The sequence below is a fragment of the Cnephaeus nilssonii genome (genome assembly GCF_951640355.1).
Source record: "Cnephaeus nilssonii genome assembly, chromosome: 10".
Taxonomy (NCBI): domain Eukaryota; kingdom Metazoa; phylum Chordata; class Mammalia; order Chiroptera; family Vespertilionidae; genus Cnephaeus; species Cnephaeus nilssonii.
Genome location: NC_137081.1, coordinates 69,300,596 through 69,323,146, shown reverse-complemented (window position 1 = coordinate 69,323,146; position 22,551 = coordinate 69,300,596). Strand labels below are relative to the sequence as shown.

The 22,551-nt window shown below is 40.3% G+C and overlaps 1 protein-coding gene across 1 annotated transcript in view; it reads left to right on the top strand.

Moving 5' to 3' along the window:
* ARHGAP15 (Rho GTPase activating protein 15) overlaps positions 1-22,551 on the top strand; it is a 665,200-nt gene that overhangs the window by 93,783 nt on the left and 548,866 nt on the right. The window contains exons 4-5 of the mRNA XM_079782709.1: positions 2,312-2,373; positions 17,767-17,854. Coding sequence (XP_079638835.1) covers positions 2,312-2,373; positions 17,767-17,854 — 150 coding nt within the window. The remainder of the gene's footprint in view (positions 1-2,311; positions 2,374-17,766; positions 17,855-22,551) is intronic.

Below are 22,551 nucleotides of genomic sequence, written 5' to 3'. Positions count from 1 at the left end.
TGTAGAAACCAGTGCTACCCAGAGTTACACGCTGAACTTATTATATGGGTTTTAATGGGTAAACAAATAAGATTCCTTGGCACCAAGAAAAGGAAACAGTATACATGGAATAAAAGGTGGGAAAAGCAAATGAATAGATGTATCCAAGTATAAAAAAGTCACTAATGAGCATCATGATTCTAAATTGTGCAAGAGAGCTTCCTTAGACTCTTTTACCCTGTGAAGAGCATGCTGAAGTAAAAGGAATTTTCTGGAAATGTTGTTATGTGAAAAATTCTTTGCTATGATTATCATAAATTATCACAATTGTCTTAATAATTATTCAGAAATATTTTCCTCAAATATATTTTGAAGGTTAAGTACTGTACTTTGTATTAGGAATGTAATAATGAACAAGTCAGAAAAGATATCACCTAGATCAGAGTGGGTCTGTAAATAGCCAGTTCTTTAACTGGTGAAATTTTTTGGGACAACTCACTTATTGACAAATATCTCTTCCTTTCACCTGTCACAGTAGAGATTGAATTTCTTGGCTTTTCCAGGTTCCTATAATGATTTAAATAAAAATTTAAAAAGTCCATTATTAATCCACTCATTTGATCAAACAGTATTTATTATTGTGACTATTGGTGCCATCCAGTACTCTAGGTTCTGGGAATCCAGGTCTGAAAGGTAAAGTCACAGCACAGGTGCAGGCACAAGCAAGTAAGTGGACCATTACAAATGATCCAGTAAAAGCTATGATAGTGACAATGGCAGAATGGAAATGGAGATTCAGGACAGGGGCCCCTAAAAGAGATTGCAGAGGAATCATGGGAAAACTCTAACAGACACATTGCATTTTAAATTAGATGTCACATGTTTAGGAGTTTGTTAGAGGAAGGCATGGTGGAGGCGGAATATTACAGCAAGAAGAAAGTGTCTAGGGTGTCACAGAGTGAGGTCCTTCAATATTAGGCAGGTGACTTCTTTTTAAAAAAAAAATATTTTTATTGATTTCCAAGAGGAAGGGAGAGGGAGAGAGAGAGAGAAACATCAATGATGAGAGAGAATCATTGATTGGCTGCCTCCTGCAGGCACCCTACTGGGGATTAAGCTCACAACCCTGGACATGTGCCCTGACCAGGAATCGAACCAGCAACCTCCTGGTTCATAGGTCAATGTTCAACCACTGAGCCATGCTGGTAGGGCAGGCAGGTGACTTCTTAAATCTTTTATCATATAGCATGAGAGAGAAGGTGTCAGCAATTCATCAAGATGAAAAGATGGAGCACAAGGTAAGCTCATAGAATTGGGAGGTGGTATGAAACAAGGGGAAGGTAGAAATAGAATGTTAAGAAACTAAAACAGCTCTGGCTGGTTTGGCTCAGTGGATAGAGTGTCAGCCTGCAGACTGGAGGGTTCCAAGTTCAATTCCAGTCAAGGGCACATGCTCGGGTTGTGGGCTCAATCCCCAGTAGGGGGCATGCAGGAGGCAGCCAATTGATGATTCTCATAATTGATGTTTCTTTCTATCTCTATCTCCCTTTCCTTTCCTCTCTGAAATCAATACAAATATTTAAAAATATATTAGTTGAAACTAAAACACTTTATTATAGACTTTTCTGGGAGTCACTATATCACAATTTGCATGATGCATTTGTTACCCTAGTACACAAAACTTCTATGGTGTTATAAAAAATTATTGAATCTCCTTTAAGAATCTTGCTGCTGTACAACTAATGAAGCCAATACATACAAACAGGAAAGGAAACAAACCCACATCATAGAAGAAGGTAGTGGGATGGTGTTATACAGCATATCTTGATAACAACAAAATGCATGAAATGTCACTGTTTTAAATGTCCTTCCATAGTTCACGTGACTCAGTTACCTGGCTCCATTGAATTCTTCTAGATCCCTGGCCTCAGCAGGTACATGAAGAAGTGGGGGTGATGAGTAAAAAAACAAAAGTACTTTTCCAAGGATGATCAGTAAAATTAAGGAGAGCATCAAATTTGTCTTTGTTTTACTGTTGTTAATCAATTTTGTAAGCAAGTCACTTCAATGCCTAGAAGGAAAAACGAGTAAAGGTGTATCACCATGTAACAAGTCATTCACATTACTCTTTGTAATCTTTCTTTTGGATATTTAAGGGCTTGTAATGACTATCATCTTGCAGGCACTTCCCATAAGCTATATATGCATTATTAATGAAGTTCTATGACTGGAAACTTCTATCACTACAATGACTTTTGGAAAGCATAGGTTCATTTAAACTAATAATGCATGGGAGTTTGTCACAGTTTTAACATATGCATTCTTCTTGCAGATGGTTGAAAAAGAAGGTTATCTTCAAAAAGCTAAAATTGCCGACGGAGGAAAGAAACTAAGGTAATAAAAGTTCTTTAATTCACTTTTATATGACTGTGCTAATTCCCCATCTCCTCTACTTGTGCCATCCCTGTTGTTTGAAAGTAAAGCCCTATGGTACAAGACTAGAATATACTCTATTACTATGATTGTTATTTTTACTTTAGTTATAGTTTTCCAATAAAAGTCCTATGTTCTATATTGTTGCACAGAATACATAAATAAAGTGCTCTTGTCTTCTTAGGACTTGAAATCTTTAAAAAATGCAAGGAAATAAGATAATGGGTTTGATTTCTCATATTACCAGATTAAAGGGTGAATGGACTTGTATTGCATTAAATAAAATTTTCCTGTAATACATTGCAAGCATAGTTGTTGTTTTTTTTTTTTCACCAAATGAGGATTTGACGTACATTTGTTACCCAAATAAAAATAATTTGAGACAAACAAAAGGAAAATGAAATCATCTGCTAGATAAAAAGTTGAAAGTTGCATTTGGTGGTGCAATGAACACAATAGGTGAGAGAAATTAGAAAAGGTAATAAGCATTCCTCAGTCAAGGACAGAAAAAACCTTGAAGGAGAAAAGTGAGGTTAATAGGAGGGTAGAGAAAGACACTAGAATATTATGTATGTGTGGAATATTTAGAAATAATTATCTCCATTTTAGATTTTTTCCTATTTTTCATATAGGTTCTATCACAGTTGACTCTTGAACAATGTGGAATGTTAGGAGTGCCTATCCCCCACATAGCTGAAAATCTGCCTATCACGTTATTTTTGAAATGGCCCTTCACTTGGGTGAATTCAACCAACCTGAAATTGAAAACAGTATTTTTGTTTCACTGTTGGGAGTCCGCGGTGGGGAATCTGCATTTGGGAATGTGAAATAGTGCTTTCCACCCCCTTGGTTGAATCTGCTAGGGCAAAACCAGCAGATATGAAGGGCCAATTGTGTTTATTGAAACAATTCCTCCAATATGTGGACCCATGCAGTTCAGACCCATGTTGTGCTTGGTGATATGCAAGCTACAAAGGTATGTAGAAAGTGCTCAAATTGGGAGACAAGGCATATAGTGTCCTTGTTCATAAACCAGGTGTGGGGAACGTCCAGCCCTCGAGCTGTATAAGGCCCACATCTGATCTGTCCCTGCTGAGGCATTAGGGGTGAGTTAATTAAATATTTAACCAAATACAGCAGGCTATTTTTTAAATTAATCTTTATTGTGAGATTATTACAGAAGTCTCTCTTTTTCCCCCCATAGCTCCCCTCCACCGGGTTCCCACCCCACCCCAGGCCCTCGCCACCCTATTGTCTGTGTCCATAGGTAATGCATAAATGCATATAAGATCTTTGTCTAATCTCTTCCCACACCCCCACACCTTCTTCCCTCTGAGAATCATCAGTCTGTTCCATTTCCATGCCCCTCATTCTATACCATTCACCAGTTTATTCTGTTCATCATATTTTTTATTCATTTGATTTTTTAGATTCAATTGTTGATAGATATGTATTTGTTGCCACTTTGTTGTTCATATTTTTTATCTTTAGCATTTTCTTTTTCTTCCTTTTCTTAAAGAATACCCTTCAGCATTTTATATAATACTGGTTTGGTGGTGACCTTCCATTCTAAATGATAGCTTTGCTAGGTAGAGTAATCTTGATTGTAGGTTCTTACTATGCATCACTTTGAATATTAATTGCCACCCCCTTCTGGCTTGGATAGTTCCTGTTGAGAAATCAGCTTACAGTCGTATGGGTACTCCCTTGTATGTAACTAACTGTTTTTCTCTTGCTGCTTTTAAGATTCTCTCTTTTTCTTTTTCCCTTGGCATTTTAATTATGAAGTGTCTTGGAGTGGTCCTCTTTGGGTTCCTCTTGTTTGGGGTTCTCTATGCTTCCTGGACTTGTAAGTCTATTTCTTTCACAGGTAGGGGAAATTTTCTGTCATTATTTCTTCAAATAGGTTTTCAATATCTTGCTCTCTTTCTTCTTCTGGCACCCCCATAATTCAGATGTTGGTACGCTTGAAGTTGCCCCAGAGGCTCCTTACACTATCTCCATATTTTTGGATTCTTTTTTCTTTTTGTTTTTCTGGTCTGGTGTTTTTTACTTCCTCATATTTCAAATCATTGATATGATTCTTAGGATTCTCTAGTCTACTGTTGAATCCCTGTATATTATTCTTTATTTCAGTCAGTGTATGCTTTATTTCTGACTGGTCCTTTTCCATTTTTGGGGGCATTCTCACTAAGATCCTTGAAAGTCTCAGTAAATCCCTTGGAGGTCTCTAGAAGATTCTTGAGTAACCTTATAACTGTGGTTTTGAACTCTATATCCAGTAGTTTGCTTTCTTCTATTTCTTTCATTTGTGACATGTTTCTTTGTCTTTGCATTTTGGCTGCTTCCCTGTGTTTGTTTCTATGTATTGGGTGGAGCTGCTAAGTCTCCTTGAGTTAATAGAGTGGCCTTGTGTGGTAGGTGTCCTATAGGGCCCAGTGGCTCAGCCTCCCTAGTCACCTGAGTTGGACACTGTAGGTGCACCCCTTTGTGGGATGTGAGCACAGTATTGTTGTAGTTGAGCCTTGATTGCTGTTGGTGTCACTGGGAAGAATTGACCTTAGGTCAATTGGCTGTGGGGACCAGCTGTGACTACAGTGGGAGAGCTGCTGTGCAGGAGACACCCCTATGGATCAGGACTTGCTTCAGTAGGTCTTTGGTGCTCACTGAGTCTGCCCTTTGAGTGTGTCAGTTATATATGTAAAGAGTTTTAATCTGTTATGGTCTCACACTAACCACTGGGTACACTGGCTCTTGGGTTTCCAGGGAGGTGCAAAGTCAGCCACTGCCTGGGCCACCCAGCAGGAGCTACAGAGAGATCTGCAGATTCCTCCTCTTTTCCATCACAGCTGCCCAGACAAGGACCAGCTATGAAGCAAGGCAGACTGGTGCTGGTGTTGGGTCTTGGGCCTTTTATTGATACATTTGGTGCTCCCTGACCCAGGTGCAGCTTGTTTGACAAGTTTTTAGCCTGAGAAAGGACAGGCCATTCATATGCAAAAGCCTTTGCCCACATCTTAGGTGGGGTTGTAAATTGTGTGGAGCGGGGTCTCAGGGAATCACCAGGGCAGAGCAAACAGAAATGGCTGCCAGTCAGCCCTGCTATCAGGGAGGTCTCAGCAGTGGGATCAGGCCTAAACTGACAGTCGGACATCCCCCGAGGGGTCCCATATTGGGAGAACGTGCAGGCCGGGCTGAGAAACCCTCCCCCCGTGTGCATGAATTTCGTGCACCAGGCCTCTAGTGATATTATAAATATCCAAATGGCCCTTGGCAGAAAAAGACAACACATCCATAAACCGTTCTTGTGAATTTCTTTCTTTGAAGGTGGTTTCAAGAAAAAGCAGAGAAGCGAAACAGAGCTCTTTCCCTAACTCATTCAGAGGGTTTCATTTTTAGGTAGTTTCAATCAGTTTGTATACCATTTTGTGTTTGTTTTATTTGTTGTCACTTTAATCAGTTTGCATGCCATGCCTGTGTTCTAGTTTAAATTCACATAAACAGTAGTTTGTACTCTTATTGTTATTTTAGTCAGTTTGCATGCTGTTATGAATTCTTTCAGCTTTTTTCATTTAAAGCTATATAAATTTTAGTTTCACTTTTTTCTTTTTAACTTCAGGTGCACAGAATTGAGTTGATTGTACTCTTCAGTGTGTGGTCTTGTATTAACATTATCTTGGGAGGGCCCATTGCTGGTTTTACTTTATTTTCAGTCTTCATTCCTCACCTCAATCCCTTGTAAAATGTGTGTTCATCAAACCCACTCTCCATACATTCAATTGGCTATATGTGTGGCTTTCTAGAAAGTAGTGTGTAGTTGTGTGTATGTGAATGTGTTCTTAATTACAGAAGCCTTTTTGTTTTATAAACCTCATTTTGTTTCCTACTAGTTTAATTTAATGTTAGTGTTTGGATATCTATCTATATCAATATATTGAAAATTAGTTCATTTCTTCCAACTGCTGCCCATTTTGCCATTATGTACAAATACCAGAATGAGCACCTAAATTGTCCCTAACTCCTTTGATCACAAACAACATTGCAATAAACCACATATATGGCTCCTTACTAACCTGTTAGGAATTCTTTCCGGTGCATATCCCTAGGAGTGAAGAATTGCAGGGTAGAAGGAACACACATTTATAAATTCATTGAGTGCTTCTGCCAGACTTTTTCCTGAATGAGTGCCTACGTTCACATTCTTTCTGCAATGCAGAAGGGCTCTGTCTCACCATAATCTTATCAGCACACAGCTTCATATACCTCTCAGTTTGGCAAGTCGATGGCCATACAGAATTATTTCAGTGTTGCATTTATTTTTATTCCTCTGATTAGTATTCCAGTTGAGCATCACTTTATCTCTTTCAAGTCAATCAGGCTCTGCATTCTGAGAATTGCCTCTGCATTAAAGTCTGACTATTTTCTATTGGGTTTCTGACTTTTTTTGACAGAGAGAATTCCTAATATATTTTAGGTAGTAATACCTTGTCAACATTAGACTTTGCAAAAATCTCCTCTCCAACTCTCTCATATCATCCATTTACTTTCTTGATGAAAGTCCTCAAGGACCAGACATCTTTAATACAATCCCATTTGTTGCATAATATTACTCTATTATTTTGGGGGTTTCTTTTGTCTGTATTATAAATACTTTACAAATTGAACATTGTGGATAAAGTCACCATGTATAATCTTATCTAATGAAAGAGTAATATGCAAATTGACTGTCACTCCAACACAAGATAGCTGCCCCCATGTGGTCAAAGATGGCTGCCCCATGTAGACACAAGATGGCCGCTACAAGATGGCCAGCAGGGGAGGGCAGTTGGGAGGGACCAGGCCTGCAAGGGAGTGCAGTTGGGGGTGATCAAGCCTGCAGGGGAGGGCAGTTAGGGGTGACCAGGCCTGCAGGGGAGGGCAGTTAGGAGCAATCAGGCAGGCAGGGGGGCAGTTAGGCATCAATCAGGCTGGCAGGGGAGTGGTTAGGGGGTGATCAGGCTGGCAGGCAGAAGCAGTTAGGGGCAATTAGGAAGACAGGCAGGTGAGCAGTTGGGAGCCAGCAGTCCTGGATTGTGAGAGGGATGTACGACTGCCTGTTTAGGCCTGATCCTGGGATCAGGCCTAAACAGGCAGTCGGACATCCCTCAAGGGGCCCCAGATTGGAGAGGGTGCAGGCTGAGCTGAGGGACACGCCTCCCCCCCCCCGTGCACAAATTTTGTGCACTGGGCCTCTAGTCTATATATATAAAAGGCTAAGTGACCAACCATACATCCCTCTGAGCATCTGACCAACTGACCAGCCAGTACATATGATGTGCACTAGCAATTTAAAAATAAATATTAACTTGCGCATGCACAATACATATAAAGCTCTCGCTGGCACCAATCACACGTGACACCAGAATGTATCTGAAGACCAACTGTTGGCACAACGTACCTCTGAAGCTGTTTCCCGTGATGCCAGCATTTGCTATGACTATTAATAAATCATAAGGACAAACTCTAGACAGGGTAGGAATATTCCTACCTGAACCCGTTTTCAGCCATGGTCACTTATATGTTGCTTTCTCTCGAGTTTGAAGAATCTGTGACGTTAAAGTTGTAAATACTTCATCACAAGGGAAATTAGTCAAGCACTCTGAAAGTGTTTTTACACTTAATGTGGTGTACAGGGAGATATTAGAATAAATTTAATCAATTTATCAGTCATTATTTTTATCAATGTTGTTTTTATATCATGTCTTTGTTGTTACATCATGTTGTTTATTAATCAATTTATTATTTTCATATACATTTTACTAATTTTATTTCATCTCTGACACTTCTATTATAAAGGGCAATTAGCAATATTAAAATATTTTGTATTTTAATTTTATAATACTATATTATATATACTATTTTGATATATAATTTTTTGCAGTAATGCAATTACTGCACGATTCTTTCTTCTAATTAATTTCCTTTCAATGTGCACAAATCCTTGCACTGGGCCACTAGTAACATATAATATTCCACCATATTGATGGGACTGTAATATACCAATCCATTCCTACACTCCTCTTTTATTTGATATTTAAATTGATTCCAGTTTCATACTAAAACTAGAGGCCCAGTGCACGAAATCCGTGCCCTGGGGGGGCGGGGTGTCCCTCAGCCCAGCCTGCACCCTCTCCAATCTAGGAACCCTCAGGGATGTCCCTGTGGGATCAGGCCTAAACGGGTAGTCGGACATCCCGCACACAATCCAGGACTGCTGGCTCCCAACTGTTCACCTGCCTGCCTTCCTGATTGCCCCTAACTGCTTCTGCCTGCCAGCCTGATCACCCCCTAACCACTCCCCTGCCAGCCTGATTGACACCTAACTGCTCCCCGGCTGTCCCAATTGCCCCCACCTGCCCTATCCTGCCAGTTTGGTTGCCCCCAACTGCCCTCCCCTATCGGCTTGGTCGCCCCTAACTGCCCTCCCCTGCTGGCCTGATTGCTCACAACTGCTCTCCCCTGCTGGCCATCTTGTGGCAGCCATCTTGTGACCACATGGGGGCAGCCATCTTTGACCACATGGGGGTGGCCATCTTGTGTGAGGGTGTGATGGTCAATTTGCATATCACCTCTTTATTATATAGGATAGTTATAATTGCTGCAAACCTTCTATTACTTGTCAATTTTTCTTTTATATTTTCTTTAGATTAATGCTAACCCTGCATTACTTGATTAAATCACACGACCATTTATTAAAAAAAATACCTCTTATGTATGATTTTATTTCTTGCCTAAGGAGTCTGTATTTTTTTTGTAACTGCCAACAAAATATTAAGTTTGATCATAACCTTAAAAATGTGTAACTTTATCCCCTTAATAATTTAGTAAATATTAAATTACTATTAAATTATAACCATAATTGTTATAACTTATATTTCCTATGTAAAATTTTGTTTGATAACTTTTTACCCATTTATCAAGGTACTTTCGTATATGTTTATACATTTTGATGAGTTAGTAAACAATATTAATAGACTAGAGGCTTGATGCATGAAATTTGTGCAAGAGTAGGCCTTCCTTCCCCCGGCTGCCAGCACCAGCTTCTCTCTGGCATTCAGGACCCGGGCTTCCCTCCGGGACCCAGGCTTCCCTCACAGCCCTGGCTTCGTCTAGAAGGTCGTCCGAAAGGATGTCCAGTCTAATTAGCATATTACACTTTTATTATTATAGATACTTACTCTGTCAAGCACTTGGCTAATTTTTTACCAGAAATCCTATCTAATAAAGAGGGAATATGCAAATTGACCATAATGCCATAACAAGATGGCTGCACCCACAGCGGAGGTGGGGATCCCATAACACAAGATGGCTGCACCCACAGAGGACTCCGAGTTCCTCTAACGAGTCTTAACAAAAATCAGCAGGGACCTGAGGCTGTGTGGCACTGGGCTGGGGCAGGGGACCTGAGGCTGCGCCCCCCACCTGGTGGGCCTTGACACGGGACCTCAGACCATGCCCCCTGCCCCGGCGCCAGGCCGGGGGACCTCATGCCGCACCCTTCACCCTGGCACCAGGCCAGGGGACCTGAGGCTGTGCCACCCTGCCTGGCGGGGCTTGAACGGGGGACCTCAGGCTGTGCCCCCTGCCCGGGCGCCCAGCTGAGGACTTAAGGCCAAGCCCCCTGCCCCAGTGCCAGGCCAGGGGACCTGAGGCCGCGCGCCCTGCCATGTGGGGCTTAACAGGGGACTTCAGGCCATGCCCCCTGCCTGGAGGGGCTTGATGGGGACCTCAAAGTGTGCCCACTCCCCCAGCCTGGGCTGGGGGACCTCAGGCCTCGCACCCTGCCCTGGCGCTGGGCCGGGGGACCTGAGACTGTGCCACCCCCTGCCTGGTGGGGCTTGATGGGGGACCTCAGGTTGTGCCCCCTGGCCCAGGCCAGGGGACCTCAAGGCTCACCCCCAAGCCTGGGCTGGGGGACCTCAAGGTGTACCCCCCGGCCTGGGCCAGGTGACCTGAGGCCATGACCCCCACCTGGTGGGGCTTGATGGGGATGGGGCCGGCTGGGTCTGGATCTAACCCAATGGGGGTGGGGTTGGCTGGGTCAGGGTCTTGTGCGATTTTGAGGCACATTTGGATGGCCGGGGATTTGACTCTGGTTCCCATGGCACGCCCCAGACTCTGACAGGAGGAAGATTTTCATATACATTTTACTAATTTTTGTTCATCTCTGACACTTCTATTATAGAGAAAGGGCAAATAGCAATATTAAAATATTTCCTTTAATTAATTCCCTTTTAATGTGCATGAATTTCATGCACTGGGTCACTAGTACTGAAATAATACTCTAAGATAGGCTGTATTATTACTTTCAATTTTACAAGTAGAGAAACTTGGTCACTTGTATTAACCTCTCCTTCCTTCCAAACCTTATTGTACAAAAGATTAGGGTAAGATTTTAGCCTCATCCTCTGTTTGAAATAGGTTAGTTTTTTTTTTTTCCCCTCTTGCTAGAAGCCTTTTGAGTCCAGGAAGTGAAAAACCATCCTTTTATTTTGTATCATTGACAGTACCAAGGGCTTCAATTGCCACTTAGCAACAATATTTTATTAATATTTATAAAGTTTTTTACTCAGCAATCCATAATTATGTCACCCACATCATGTACTGTGTCCTTGTTTTTGTTCCTCTTCCTCCCCATTTTTCTTTTTATTTAGCTTCCTTCTTTCATACATTTTCTCTTTCTAAGAAAAGTTTGACCTATTTCTGAATATGAGCAAGAGTGGGTGAAGGGAAGGAGAACACATTGGCTATATGTTACATTCATAAAGAACCATAGATTTAGCCTTATTTTGAAATGAAATTCCACAAATTTCCCCAGTGATCACAGACAGGATTGAAAGCCTAAAGCATCCATCGTTCAACTTTAATTTTTAATTGTATACATTGAAGCTATGGTTTAGCTTTTCTGATGAAGATTAGGGCTTCCTTCCTTTGGGGCCTCTGGATCCCAAATGAGAAGGAGCACCAGCCTCTCTGAAGCTCCCCGAGACCATAGTGAAAAGTTATTTTCAACCCTTTAATTTACAAAAGACACCTGGCAGCATGTACGCTATCTCAGTGCCCTTGTCTCCCCTCTGCACCTCTCCCTTCATGCCTGCCCCTTCGTCGTCTCATTGTCTTATTTGTAGGTCTGCACACCTTGTCACATGTCCCTTCTCCCTCTGATCTTCAGATAGGCCTGAGAAGTACATATGTGTGTGCACGCGCGCATGGGGTGGGGAGGTGCACAGAGGAGGGGTGTGGAAAGAAGTGGAATAAAGGTGGTGCAGGGTTATGTCCACTGGTGCCATTTTCATCCCAGGGCCCATCGCTATTAGACCTTTTGTTTGTTTCTTCTTATTTCTTTTTTTGAAACCATTGTTACTAAGAATAGATTTCCTTTAGAATGTGAAATGAAAGTACACTTCTGACGTGAACTTATTTTTCTTTAGCACTTTCTGCTCAGGATCCCAGTAATTCATCCCAGGCTGAACCTGTCTTTCTTTTTGTGTTCAGTAGTGAGGTCTAGAAGGAAGGTTTGGAGACCACATAATGTGGAAGTAGATTTGTTAAAGCTTGCTTTGGTTTTATGATTTTCATCATCTGCTCCGTTATAATTTCCAACATCTGATAGCTTTTTGAATATGTAAAGCTTTTCTGTTTCTTGCAGTACTGGCAGAGACGTGTATATTTATACCTCCATGTCTATTTGACCCTCCTTTTAGACATGACAAGTTATAAGAAGCTTAAAATATGGGAAGGGAGAATTAAGTTTCTAACGCACCAGTTTGAGAACGAGTCAGAACATTTAACAGTATCTGAGTGATTTTGTGGTAAATTAGCCAGAGACACTAGAGTAAATTACTTTCACTCCCTCCCCAGTTGCAAACTCAAGTCAAATCCAGTGTGACCAAGTCAACTAACAAAGGCAGGCAGCCCAAAGAAGGTCTGAAATTTACCAAGAAATCTCACATATTTTCTTCTGCATTTTGGTTAGCCACCCTATCATTATCCAAAGGAGGCATAAGAGAGGTGAGTGTAGGATTTAAAATTTAATGTTTGAGCAAATGACTGTGTAAAACTTGGAGCTCTAGCTGACACTCTTATAACCATAATGAATAGTTTAAGGGGCATTCTCTATCAAGTGTTCCTCAGATAAGCAGTTACAAAGTTGCTGTTATTATGTGCTGCCATCCGGTGTCCAAGTTGTAGAATGCAAAGAGTTTTAAGCCAAGCTGATGCCCAAAGAGTTTTGTTATTTTTTGTTTTGTTTTGTTTTGTTTTGTTATTTTCTTTTGTTTGTTTGTGTTTATGTTTGTTTGTTGTTTTCTTTTTGTATTTTCACCTTCACAACTCACAATTTGTTTTAAGAAAGTCCTTTAAGTGTCTCACTAATTGCATAAATCATTGTCTTTATTTGAATTTAGTTCCTCTTCCTAATTGTAGTAAGCACCTTGTCCCCCTGAGATGCAATTTGTTTTCATACACACACACACACACACACATACACACACACACAAATTAAAGTAAATACCTGCAATTCTTGTATCTGTCCCCTGCACTGAATCACTACCCTCAATATCAATGCCTCACATGACTGATACCCTGTAAATTTGTGGGAAGACTGGCTCACCTATTCCTAGGACCTCTGACTTAATGAAGTGGGATAGTTCTTGAGCTACGTGTCTTACTTAATCCTTAAGTCCATTCAAGTGTTTGTTTTTTTATCTTTCCTTGTGGGAAATAGAAAAGAGTGCTCTCATATTTAAGATGAGGCATTAATTGGCTCCAACCAGTGAATACATTTGCCTGGTGATCATCATGGGAAGGTAGGAATAAAAGGGCTTGCAATTCATCATTCCGGGACAGCCCAGATCAGGCTATAAAGTGACCTTTCTCCAAAAAGAAAGACATTCAAGTAATGACAACAGTTCTGTATCTTCCTTTCTCAGAGCCTTTCATGAAGCTCTGCATACACATGCCTTATAGGACTAAGGAAGAGTTGCATACTGCCTGCTCTAGAAACAGTTGATGCAGCAGAATGAACATGGCCTTGAAGGTCCAGGAGATGTGGCCTCAATCCCACATTTATGATTTCTGTGCCCTTGAGTAGGCTGCAGCCTCACGAAGCTTCAGTTTCCTCACCTGTAAAATGGGTCTATTACCCACCTCCCAATGTTGTTTGGAGGATTTATTTGTTTCCATGTTTATTCCCTGTCTCCTCTGAGTTACGGGTAGACTTCTTGAGGTCTCTCTTATTTGCCTTTATATATTCAGTCCCTGGAACTGTGTCTGTCACGTGGTAAGTGCTCAGTAGATACTTGTGATTAGCTTAGAAATTAAATTAGTTGATGCATATAAAATACCAGGTCATCTGACTGACACAAGTCCAAAAAGCCAGGAAGACCTCTAGAAAGCTTAGGTATTGGCACTAGAATTATAAATCAGCCCAAATATACTAAACCTGAAGCGTTAAATCTTTTTTTTTTAATGCTAGGAATGACACATCAAAACCCTAGGGAACTAAGAAACAGAAATGGGAAATGCAGGAGATAAGTGCTTTAGCAGTCCTTGTTAATGAATAACACAGAGCAGGAAAAATCTAGATGTATGACCTTCCTGAAATATATACTTTTTTACTCAAAAACTTTCAGCAGGCACCTGCTTAATGTCAGATTCTGTGCCCAGAAGCTGGAAAGCTCTAAGAGGTTAGGGATAATGTCTCTTTGGGGGAACTAGGAGGGTAGAGGGTCTTACGTTCCATCCTGAAAACGGCTTCATCCTCAAAAAGTCTATTTTGAGAGTTTCATTAGATGGTTCTAGAGTCACCTGTCCTGGCTAAGCTGTCTACACTTGCAGAAATTACTTATTTTCTGAACAACAGTCACCTATAAGGATTTCATTGCATTCAGAAAGCAATTCTCAGTCACTTCCTAGTTTGATGCTCCCTACTGAGTGTGGGTGACTGCTCATCACAGAATAATCCCATAGCAGGAAAGAGACACAGGTGCCTTCATTAGCAGCACACCTTTGTTTCTGAACTTAGGAAGAGTTGAAGGGTCCATCATGTGACTCTTAAGCCAGTGTAACTTCTAAGGGAAGGAGAGAGATTGGGAGTGTCTGGCCTTTGCCCAAACCTTCTAATTAGCATCAGGTAAAATAGTTTATAAGAGAGCTCGGATGGCTTATCTTTTGTTACAGGTTATGCACACTAGCTTTTATGATTGGAGAATTTTTACTAAAACTATGACAAAATCTGATATTGACAGTCTCCTTACCCAAGATTGTGCTGCTTAATCCTTAAAAAATGACAGTATAAATTAGTGAACAGATTATAGTACAGGCTTTGGAGTCAGAGAAACTGGGTTTGACTCCCAAATTAAAGTGTGTGGCTTTAAGTTACCTGAACTCTCGGAATGACGTTTTCCATATTAGTACCTTTGACATCTATTTTGTGAAGCTAAACTTCCACTAGACAATCAAACTTAGGCTAAGTACTCAAAATATGATTTGTGCTAATTATTTTTAAAGTAACCATGAAAAAATGAAATGAATTTGGTACATCTAAAAGGTTGACAACATCATTTTCTTCTTCCTTATGAAACAAAATTATTTTAAGCCAATTGGGAAAATCCTTACTCTTATTCTAATACTGTAAAGGCATTATTTGCAGTTTATAAATTCAAAACAAAATAGCCCTGTATGATAAGTGTCAGGACCGTGCCTATTACTAAGGCTTCAAAACCTGCATTTCTTACCCTCTTTGGCTTGTTCTTCAGATTTCCCTAACGGAACATTTCAAGGCAGTTCAAAGTTCTAGTGGAGAACCATGAGCTAATTGAATTTTATGCACTTCAATTCTAACCAGTCCCAGTTCCAAGTTTAAGAAAGGGAAGAATAATACCGATAAGTCCTATAAATGATCAACATCTGAAACAGATTCAAATCAGAACTATTTATCCAGGACTTGCTACAGACAGGGAGCAAATAAGGTATAGTCTCCCTGCCAAGAGGTGAAAAATAGAGTTGGAAATATAACAGGCAGGTTAAATATGGGTTTCACCATGTCTGAGGGTGTTCCATGCTCCCTGATCGCATGCAGTCATAATTAGGGGTGGAAATAATAGATGCCCAGTCTAGACCAGCATGTTTCCAATGTCTCCCTGTTCTCTGTCTGTGGCCCTCCTAATATGATGAGGCCATCTAATGTGACCTCATGGAGAGAAGGCTAAGGCTGCTCTCATTCACTTGCTGCTACCTGAAAGGACAAACGGGCACTGGGGCGAAGGAGAGAAAACGCCTGCATGTTTGTTTTTCCTGTTCCCTCCCCGCCCCCCAGCATCTTTATTATCATTTGATTGAAAAAGTGACTCTTCATTTGAAGAAAAGTAGATCCAAGAACATAGTGTTTATATTTGCAAGTTGGAAAAGACACATTGTTTCTGTTTGTCATTTTATTTTTTTTAACGTGATGATATATCAGTAAGATAGCTTCAGGCATGTAGGAACAGCCTTATCTTGTAAATATCAACTTGATTGAGTCAAAGCTGTCCTTTCAATCAAGCCCCTAGATCCTCAGGGATAAGTGGAAATAAATTACACAAAGATCTTGACTGGTCATTTAAAATATATTTTTGTGTAGTTTTCTATCGACCTGAATAAAGTCTTTCTGTAAACTTCTTTTTTAAACCACTTTTGTAACATGAAGTCAGCTACTTTGAAATGAGTGTTAAACCAAAGAAAATTATAGCAATATGATATACTGGATAGAAACTTATTTTGATAAACATCAAGAAATACAAAGGAAAATTAAAAGCTGTGATTTTACCACCTGAATTAACTGTTGTTATATCCAGCTTTTCCCCGCATGCCAAAGTTTAATCATTGACTCAGTAAATTCCTATTTAGTGTCTACTTGTCCAAGGCACTGTGCTAGGCACTTGGGAATGTTTATGTAAATATGAAATACTTTCTGTCATTTTAGGCTTTTTAAAAATAAGGAGATAGAAATGAAATTTATAAAAATAACTTTTAATTGGTCATAAATATTATGTGAGAAAGTTCTAGAAGGCACATTGGAGGACGTAATATTCAAACTTCCAATGAATAAGAATTAATAATAAGAAGAGGCTGGGATGTGTGAGGACACTCTTAGGTAAATAGCATGATGTTATAAATTGCATATTGTATTATGGTCTGCATTAAAATCCTCTCATATCAATATTCTTCTATAGCAGGGGTGGGGAACCTTTTTTTCTGCCAAGGGCCATTTGGATATTTATAACATCATTTGCTTAATATAATTAACTTAATATAAATTCATGTTGCTATGAAAAAAGCTCCTAGATTTATTGAATTTCGAGTCCTGCCTCCGGTTGCCTTATCAGGGCCAGACCAAATGATTCCTCGGGCCTCATACAGCCTGCAGGCCGGACATTCCCCACCCCTGTTCTACAGCATAGGGTTCCTTATTCCATTCTAGGAATCTGTTATGTGCAGCTTACATACCAATCTTTTCTTTTTTGATATTTTAGGAAGAGAATTAAGAAATAATGATCCAATTCATTCTTGGGCACTCAACCTTAACAACTTGTGAGATGATTTCTTTAGGATACATTTAAATTCATAAGAATGGACTTGTTTACTCAAAACATATACACATTTTTAAAGATTTTTATAAAGCATATTGCCTAATTCATTCCAGAAAAGACGTGCTAGTTTATACTCCCACCAAACTTGTATGGGAGAATACATTTCTCCACATGTTCAAGAACCCTTGGTATTATTCCTTCAAATTCTTGCCAATTTGATTGGCAAAGAGGTAAAAAAGCATTTCACTCTTTTTATTTGCATTTCTTTGATTTATAGTGAAATTCAACATTAAAAATATTTTGAATTAGGCAGCGGCACATTAGCTATTTAGTGTTTAAGACTCAGAAATATACTAAATCAATGATGAGAAGTAACAATGAAAGAAGGTGTTCTAATTCCTATTTTTACTTTGCTATATTTGGCTTGCTGAAGGAACAACCTTTTTTATGGAGTGGGTGTTTTAGGGAACATGGATACATTAAAACTGGATTTTCAGTAGTTGAAAAGAATTTGGGGAGGATATACGAATTGAGAAACTTTTACTATAAATGCCACGATCTTTAAAAATTACAGAATGTCCTTATATTACCCAAATTCCATACAACCTATCAACTGTAATAAAGAAAATACTTATAAGAATTCTAGTTAAAAATATAGCCTCTACTTAATCCAAATGTTGCTGATAATTTATCTATGAATAATTTCTTCAAGTGATAATGCTTTTTTCCTTTATTTTTCCCCAAGGAAAAACTGGTCTACTTCTTGGATTGTCCTTTCAAGTCGAAAAATTGAATTTTACAAAGAATCCAAGCAACAGGCTCTGCCTAATATGGTGGGTGGTTTTCTGCTTCTATTGTTCATCTTTATAGCAATACCATTGAATTAAAAATTTGGACTTCTATGCATAGCCCATGGATACGGGCAATAGGTAGTGAAGATCTGTGGTCTGGGTAGGGGGTGGGAGGAGGTGGGGATGGGAGATATCTGTTACACTATCAACAGTAAAAAATATATTTTTAAAAAGTTTGGATTCAGCAAAAATCACACTAAAACCTCCAAGCTACCACCATCTGAAAGCAGATGGAGGAAATGGCTCAATAAACTTTTAATCAGATGAAGGGAAAATAGAACTTGGTGTCTGTTTTATTAAGTGGTGCATTTGGAGAATAATCACAAAATAAGATGAATGGTGAGCAGCTATCTGGTAATACGAAGGTAACCCTTTAAATTAAGGTGCCATTTATAAACGCTTTATTCTTATTTATGAAATGATCACTAAATGCAGCTACTTGCTCAAATAATGTATTATAAAGTGTGTTATAAAATGCATTAGTAATAAATGCTTAACGGATGAGACTATGGGAAGCTGTTTTAAAGAATATTATAAGACGTAAATCGTATTAAACCATGTATGTGCATCTTTAATACATGAATTTAAGTTGTTATCTAGCATGCTATAAAGTGCTTCACACATTAATAAATAATAATAAACTGTTTATAAATGGCACCTTAATTTAGGGTGCTACCAATGAGGAAGCACTCTAAGTTAACAAAGTGATTTTTTATCTTAGTCTAGCTGGGACATTCACTATATCCCACTAACCTTTCCGAATATATCTATGACTCCATCTAATGGAGCTAACACAATTTCTGTATCCTCTGGTTATTACAAAGTGAAATTTGTAGGGTGTCTCTATTGTACCTGGAGGAGGGCCTCACATGTGCCCACAGGGATTTGACAGTGATAGTAAGTAGGAACAATTTTTTATTGGTTACTGGAGCAATTCAACCTCTAAACCTTGCTGCCCAAACACCAGTGCTGCCACAGGATGTAGGAGACAGTGGGCAGGCAGCATATCTGACAGCCTCCTGATTAGGAAGGACTGCAGGCAGGAACCCACCTGCCATACCCCATCGGCCTGATGGGCGGCAGGGAAAGGGGTGCCTGGCAGGAGTCAACCACAATGAACTAATTTGTATTTGGCAGGTAATGAAACGATGGAAAGTTCTTTGCTTTCCAGCCACTAGTCATGTATGCTATGTAATCCTCTTTAAATAGGAAATAGAAAATCATTTGCTAGGAGACATTTTTATTTAAAGGAGAAGATTTTAGTAAGAACAAAAGGTAGCATTTGGCTTGCTCCTGATAATTGCAATAGCCTTTATCCCAAAGTGGCTTGCTGATTTTGGAATCTCGGTGCAGTCCAATCTGTAAACTAATTATGAATAAATTAAAAATATATCTCAGGCCTTTGTATTTTAAATTCAAACTGCCTCAGAAATTTGTTTTAAGGTTTTGTTTTGTTTTTATTTTTTGGCCACAGCAAGGTTAAGATAATCTTTTTAAGAAAAATAAAGTACCCCTAAGGGCCAGGCACAAAACAGCCCCCACCCCCTCACAGGCCCTTTGTCTCCCCTTGAATGAGTTCTCAGGGGAAGGAAGTTAGTCAGGGCGGGCAGGCACTCGTCTAACTGAGTGTGGCTGCTGAGAAGATGATCTTCCTCCTCCCAGACGACCAAATCCCACTGGGGCAGAGTTTACACGAATGTGCTGGGAAAATGGGGGTGATTTGATTCCAAGTTGAAGCATTTGGTTTATATTTATTATTTTAATCTCCTTGTATGAGAAGATAACATTATCAGCTGTTGAATTTTAAAACTCCCTTTTAGATGATAGGAAAACCTTGCAAGTCAGCTCACTAATCTCATGCCTCCAGTTCAACCTTCGAAATTGTTGTACATTGACAATAGATTTTACTTGTAGAAGAAATTTGTTAACAGGTTTGGGTGGTTGTTTGGCAGTCCCTACTTATGACTTCTGGCCCCATTTTCAATGATCTTACGGTTTCTTCTGGGCACTCATTGTCTTCAAAGGGAATTCAGGGCAGGAACCAACTGTGCTTTGTGGTAATTGGGGAAGAGAATTACAGATCCGTGTTTGTGCTGCATGAATTGTCTTGCTAGTCAACTTCTTGGATACATTTCTAACCAAGTATTAAAGGCCTAGTGGGATAGCCCACATTTCCCGATTCCAGCCTCGGAGAAACGATACGATAATTGCCAGGCTTGATTAAAGATGCTGTGGTTTTGTTTTGAAAGAGATTTATGCCCCAATTTCTGAATTTTTCTTGTGCCCCCTTACACATGTCCTGGTGTTGTTCATGTGCTCCTGGGGAAAAGGCTGTCCTTCCCTCCAAGAGGTCAGTAGAAATTGCCTGAGTATGTGCAGATGTGGTTTAAAAGAGTAAGTGGCATTTTAATCTTTACAGGAATGCTCTTTGAATGTTAATGCAGTGGTGAACTAAGCAACAAAGTAGCTAGGAGCAGGACTTTGAAGTTCAACCACAGTGAACTCCATTCTAGTTTTGCCATTAGGAGCTGACAGTTACCCAACTTCTCTGAGCTTTGGAACCCTCATCTCTAAAATGGGGATAGTGTTATCTGCCAGCATAATTAGTAAGGAATTATTTTAGTTAATAAAATAAAAAAACACATAGTAACCATAAAATATTTATTATATTCTATTATAATGTACTCTATTAAAATATCTCTATATATAAAGAGGTAATATGCAAATTTGACTGGGATGCAGTAACAGTCAAGACCGGACAAATTTGCATATTACCTCTTTATAGGCTGTGCGCACAGATGTGGGGGAGGGGACTCCTGCACAGTGAGGCAAGCCATGGATGGCGCAGGCAACGTGCAGGCGTGCAGAGAGCAGGCCAGAGCAGGGCCTGCCAGTCGCCGTGGTGATGATCAGGTCTGCAGAGAGCAGGGCGGAGCAGGCCCACAGAGGGAGTGGGAGCTGAGAGGCAGGGGGGCGTGCCCAGGCTGCTGCCACTGGGAGACAGCGCCCCAGCAGGCCTGCCTCTGCGAGTGAGCTGCAGAGGAAACACCTTTTCTTATAGCTCATTGGCTAAGCTCCCTGTACACCACTCGCAGTGTCCTTGATAACTTGGGTAATAAGAATCCAAGAAGGTGATCTAGGGTTTTTCCTCCTTACTCCTGGAGGTACAAATGAAGGTAAGCTGCTGGAGGGGCTAAGAAATGTCATATCCCACCCTAGTTCGGTTTGGCTCAGTGATAGAGCCTCGGCCTGCAGACCGCAGGGCCTGGGTTCAATTCTGATCAAGAGCATGAACCTAGGCTTCAGGCTTCTCCCTGGCCGGGGTCCAGGTCAGAGCTCATGCAGGAGGCAACCAATCAAAGTGTCCCTTTCACATTGATGTTTCTCTCTGTCTCTCCCTCTCTCTTCCACACTCTCTAAAAATCAATGGAAAAGTATCCTCAGGTAAGGATAAGAAAGAAAGAAAGAAAGAAAGAAAGAAAGAAAGAAAGAAAGAAAGAAAGAAAGAAAGAAAGAAAGAAATGTCACATCCTATGAAAGACACATCTTGAAAATGCCTAAAGAAAGTTGTCATTTTTTCGTGGTGAAGGGACTGGAGTCTGTGTTGATGAAAACACCTTGGCGGCCGGCAGTGGCAGCAGCAGTGGGGTGATAGAGCTGGCGCCTTCCCCTGATCAGCCCGCAGTGGGAGGCCAGACTACGGTTTAGGTCTGCTCCCCGTGTCAGTAGGACATCCCCTGAGGGCTCCCAGACTGTGAAAGGAAGCAGGCTGGGCTGAGGGACCCCTCCTCCAGTGCACGAATTTCATGCACTGGGCCTCTAGCCTGAATATATTTATGACATTCTATAGTACATCGTTTAGAAAATAATTATAACCCAGTTGTTTCCCTATGTTAGTTTTGCAATTGAACTGATTCAGACACATACAGAAGAGAAATTAATTCAAGTTTCACCAGTATGTACATCCTTCAAGAAGACAAATATATATACTCATAGGCAGCATAAAATATTGTGTCTGAGCACTGAATAATTCTGAAAATGAAGCCATCCCTCCATTGGGAGTTTTAGATGTACCCTCCTGCATGTCCATATACATTTTCCTTCATTGACTCTTCCCCTTAAGGCTTTCACATTTAATACAGCATGTCACAGAATGTTGTGCCTGATACCACATTCCATGTTTGGCAATTTTTCATTCTCACCAACATTGTTTTCAGTTCATTATCAAGTCACATTTTTATTGAAAGTTTCCCTTTCCCTGAAAATAGACACAGAATCACTTTACTGGTGTTTGCAAATTAGAGATTCTTAGGCTCTGGGTCCTCAGTCAACTACGCAAGGGAAAGGAGGACGGACCTATTTTTTGTTTTTGTTTCTGTTTGTTTTTAGTAAGGGCATCAAAGAGCAACTTACCACCTACTGCCACTCTCATTTTTTAACAGAAAAAGAACATATAAAATACCAGTCCCAAACCTAGGTAGGATAAAACCTCAGAATGAAAGTCTTTAGCAAGACAGAAAACTGTGCCCTTTCAGTGTGCACTTATGTTGTCTCTGTGTTGTTCACCTCAGACCAGAGAAAGTTTGGTGCCAACTGGCCGACATCCAGTGAGGCGCAGCATTTGAAAACCACCAGTGTCCTTAGAGCGCATATGCTGTATGATGAAGGAAAGGGCAGTG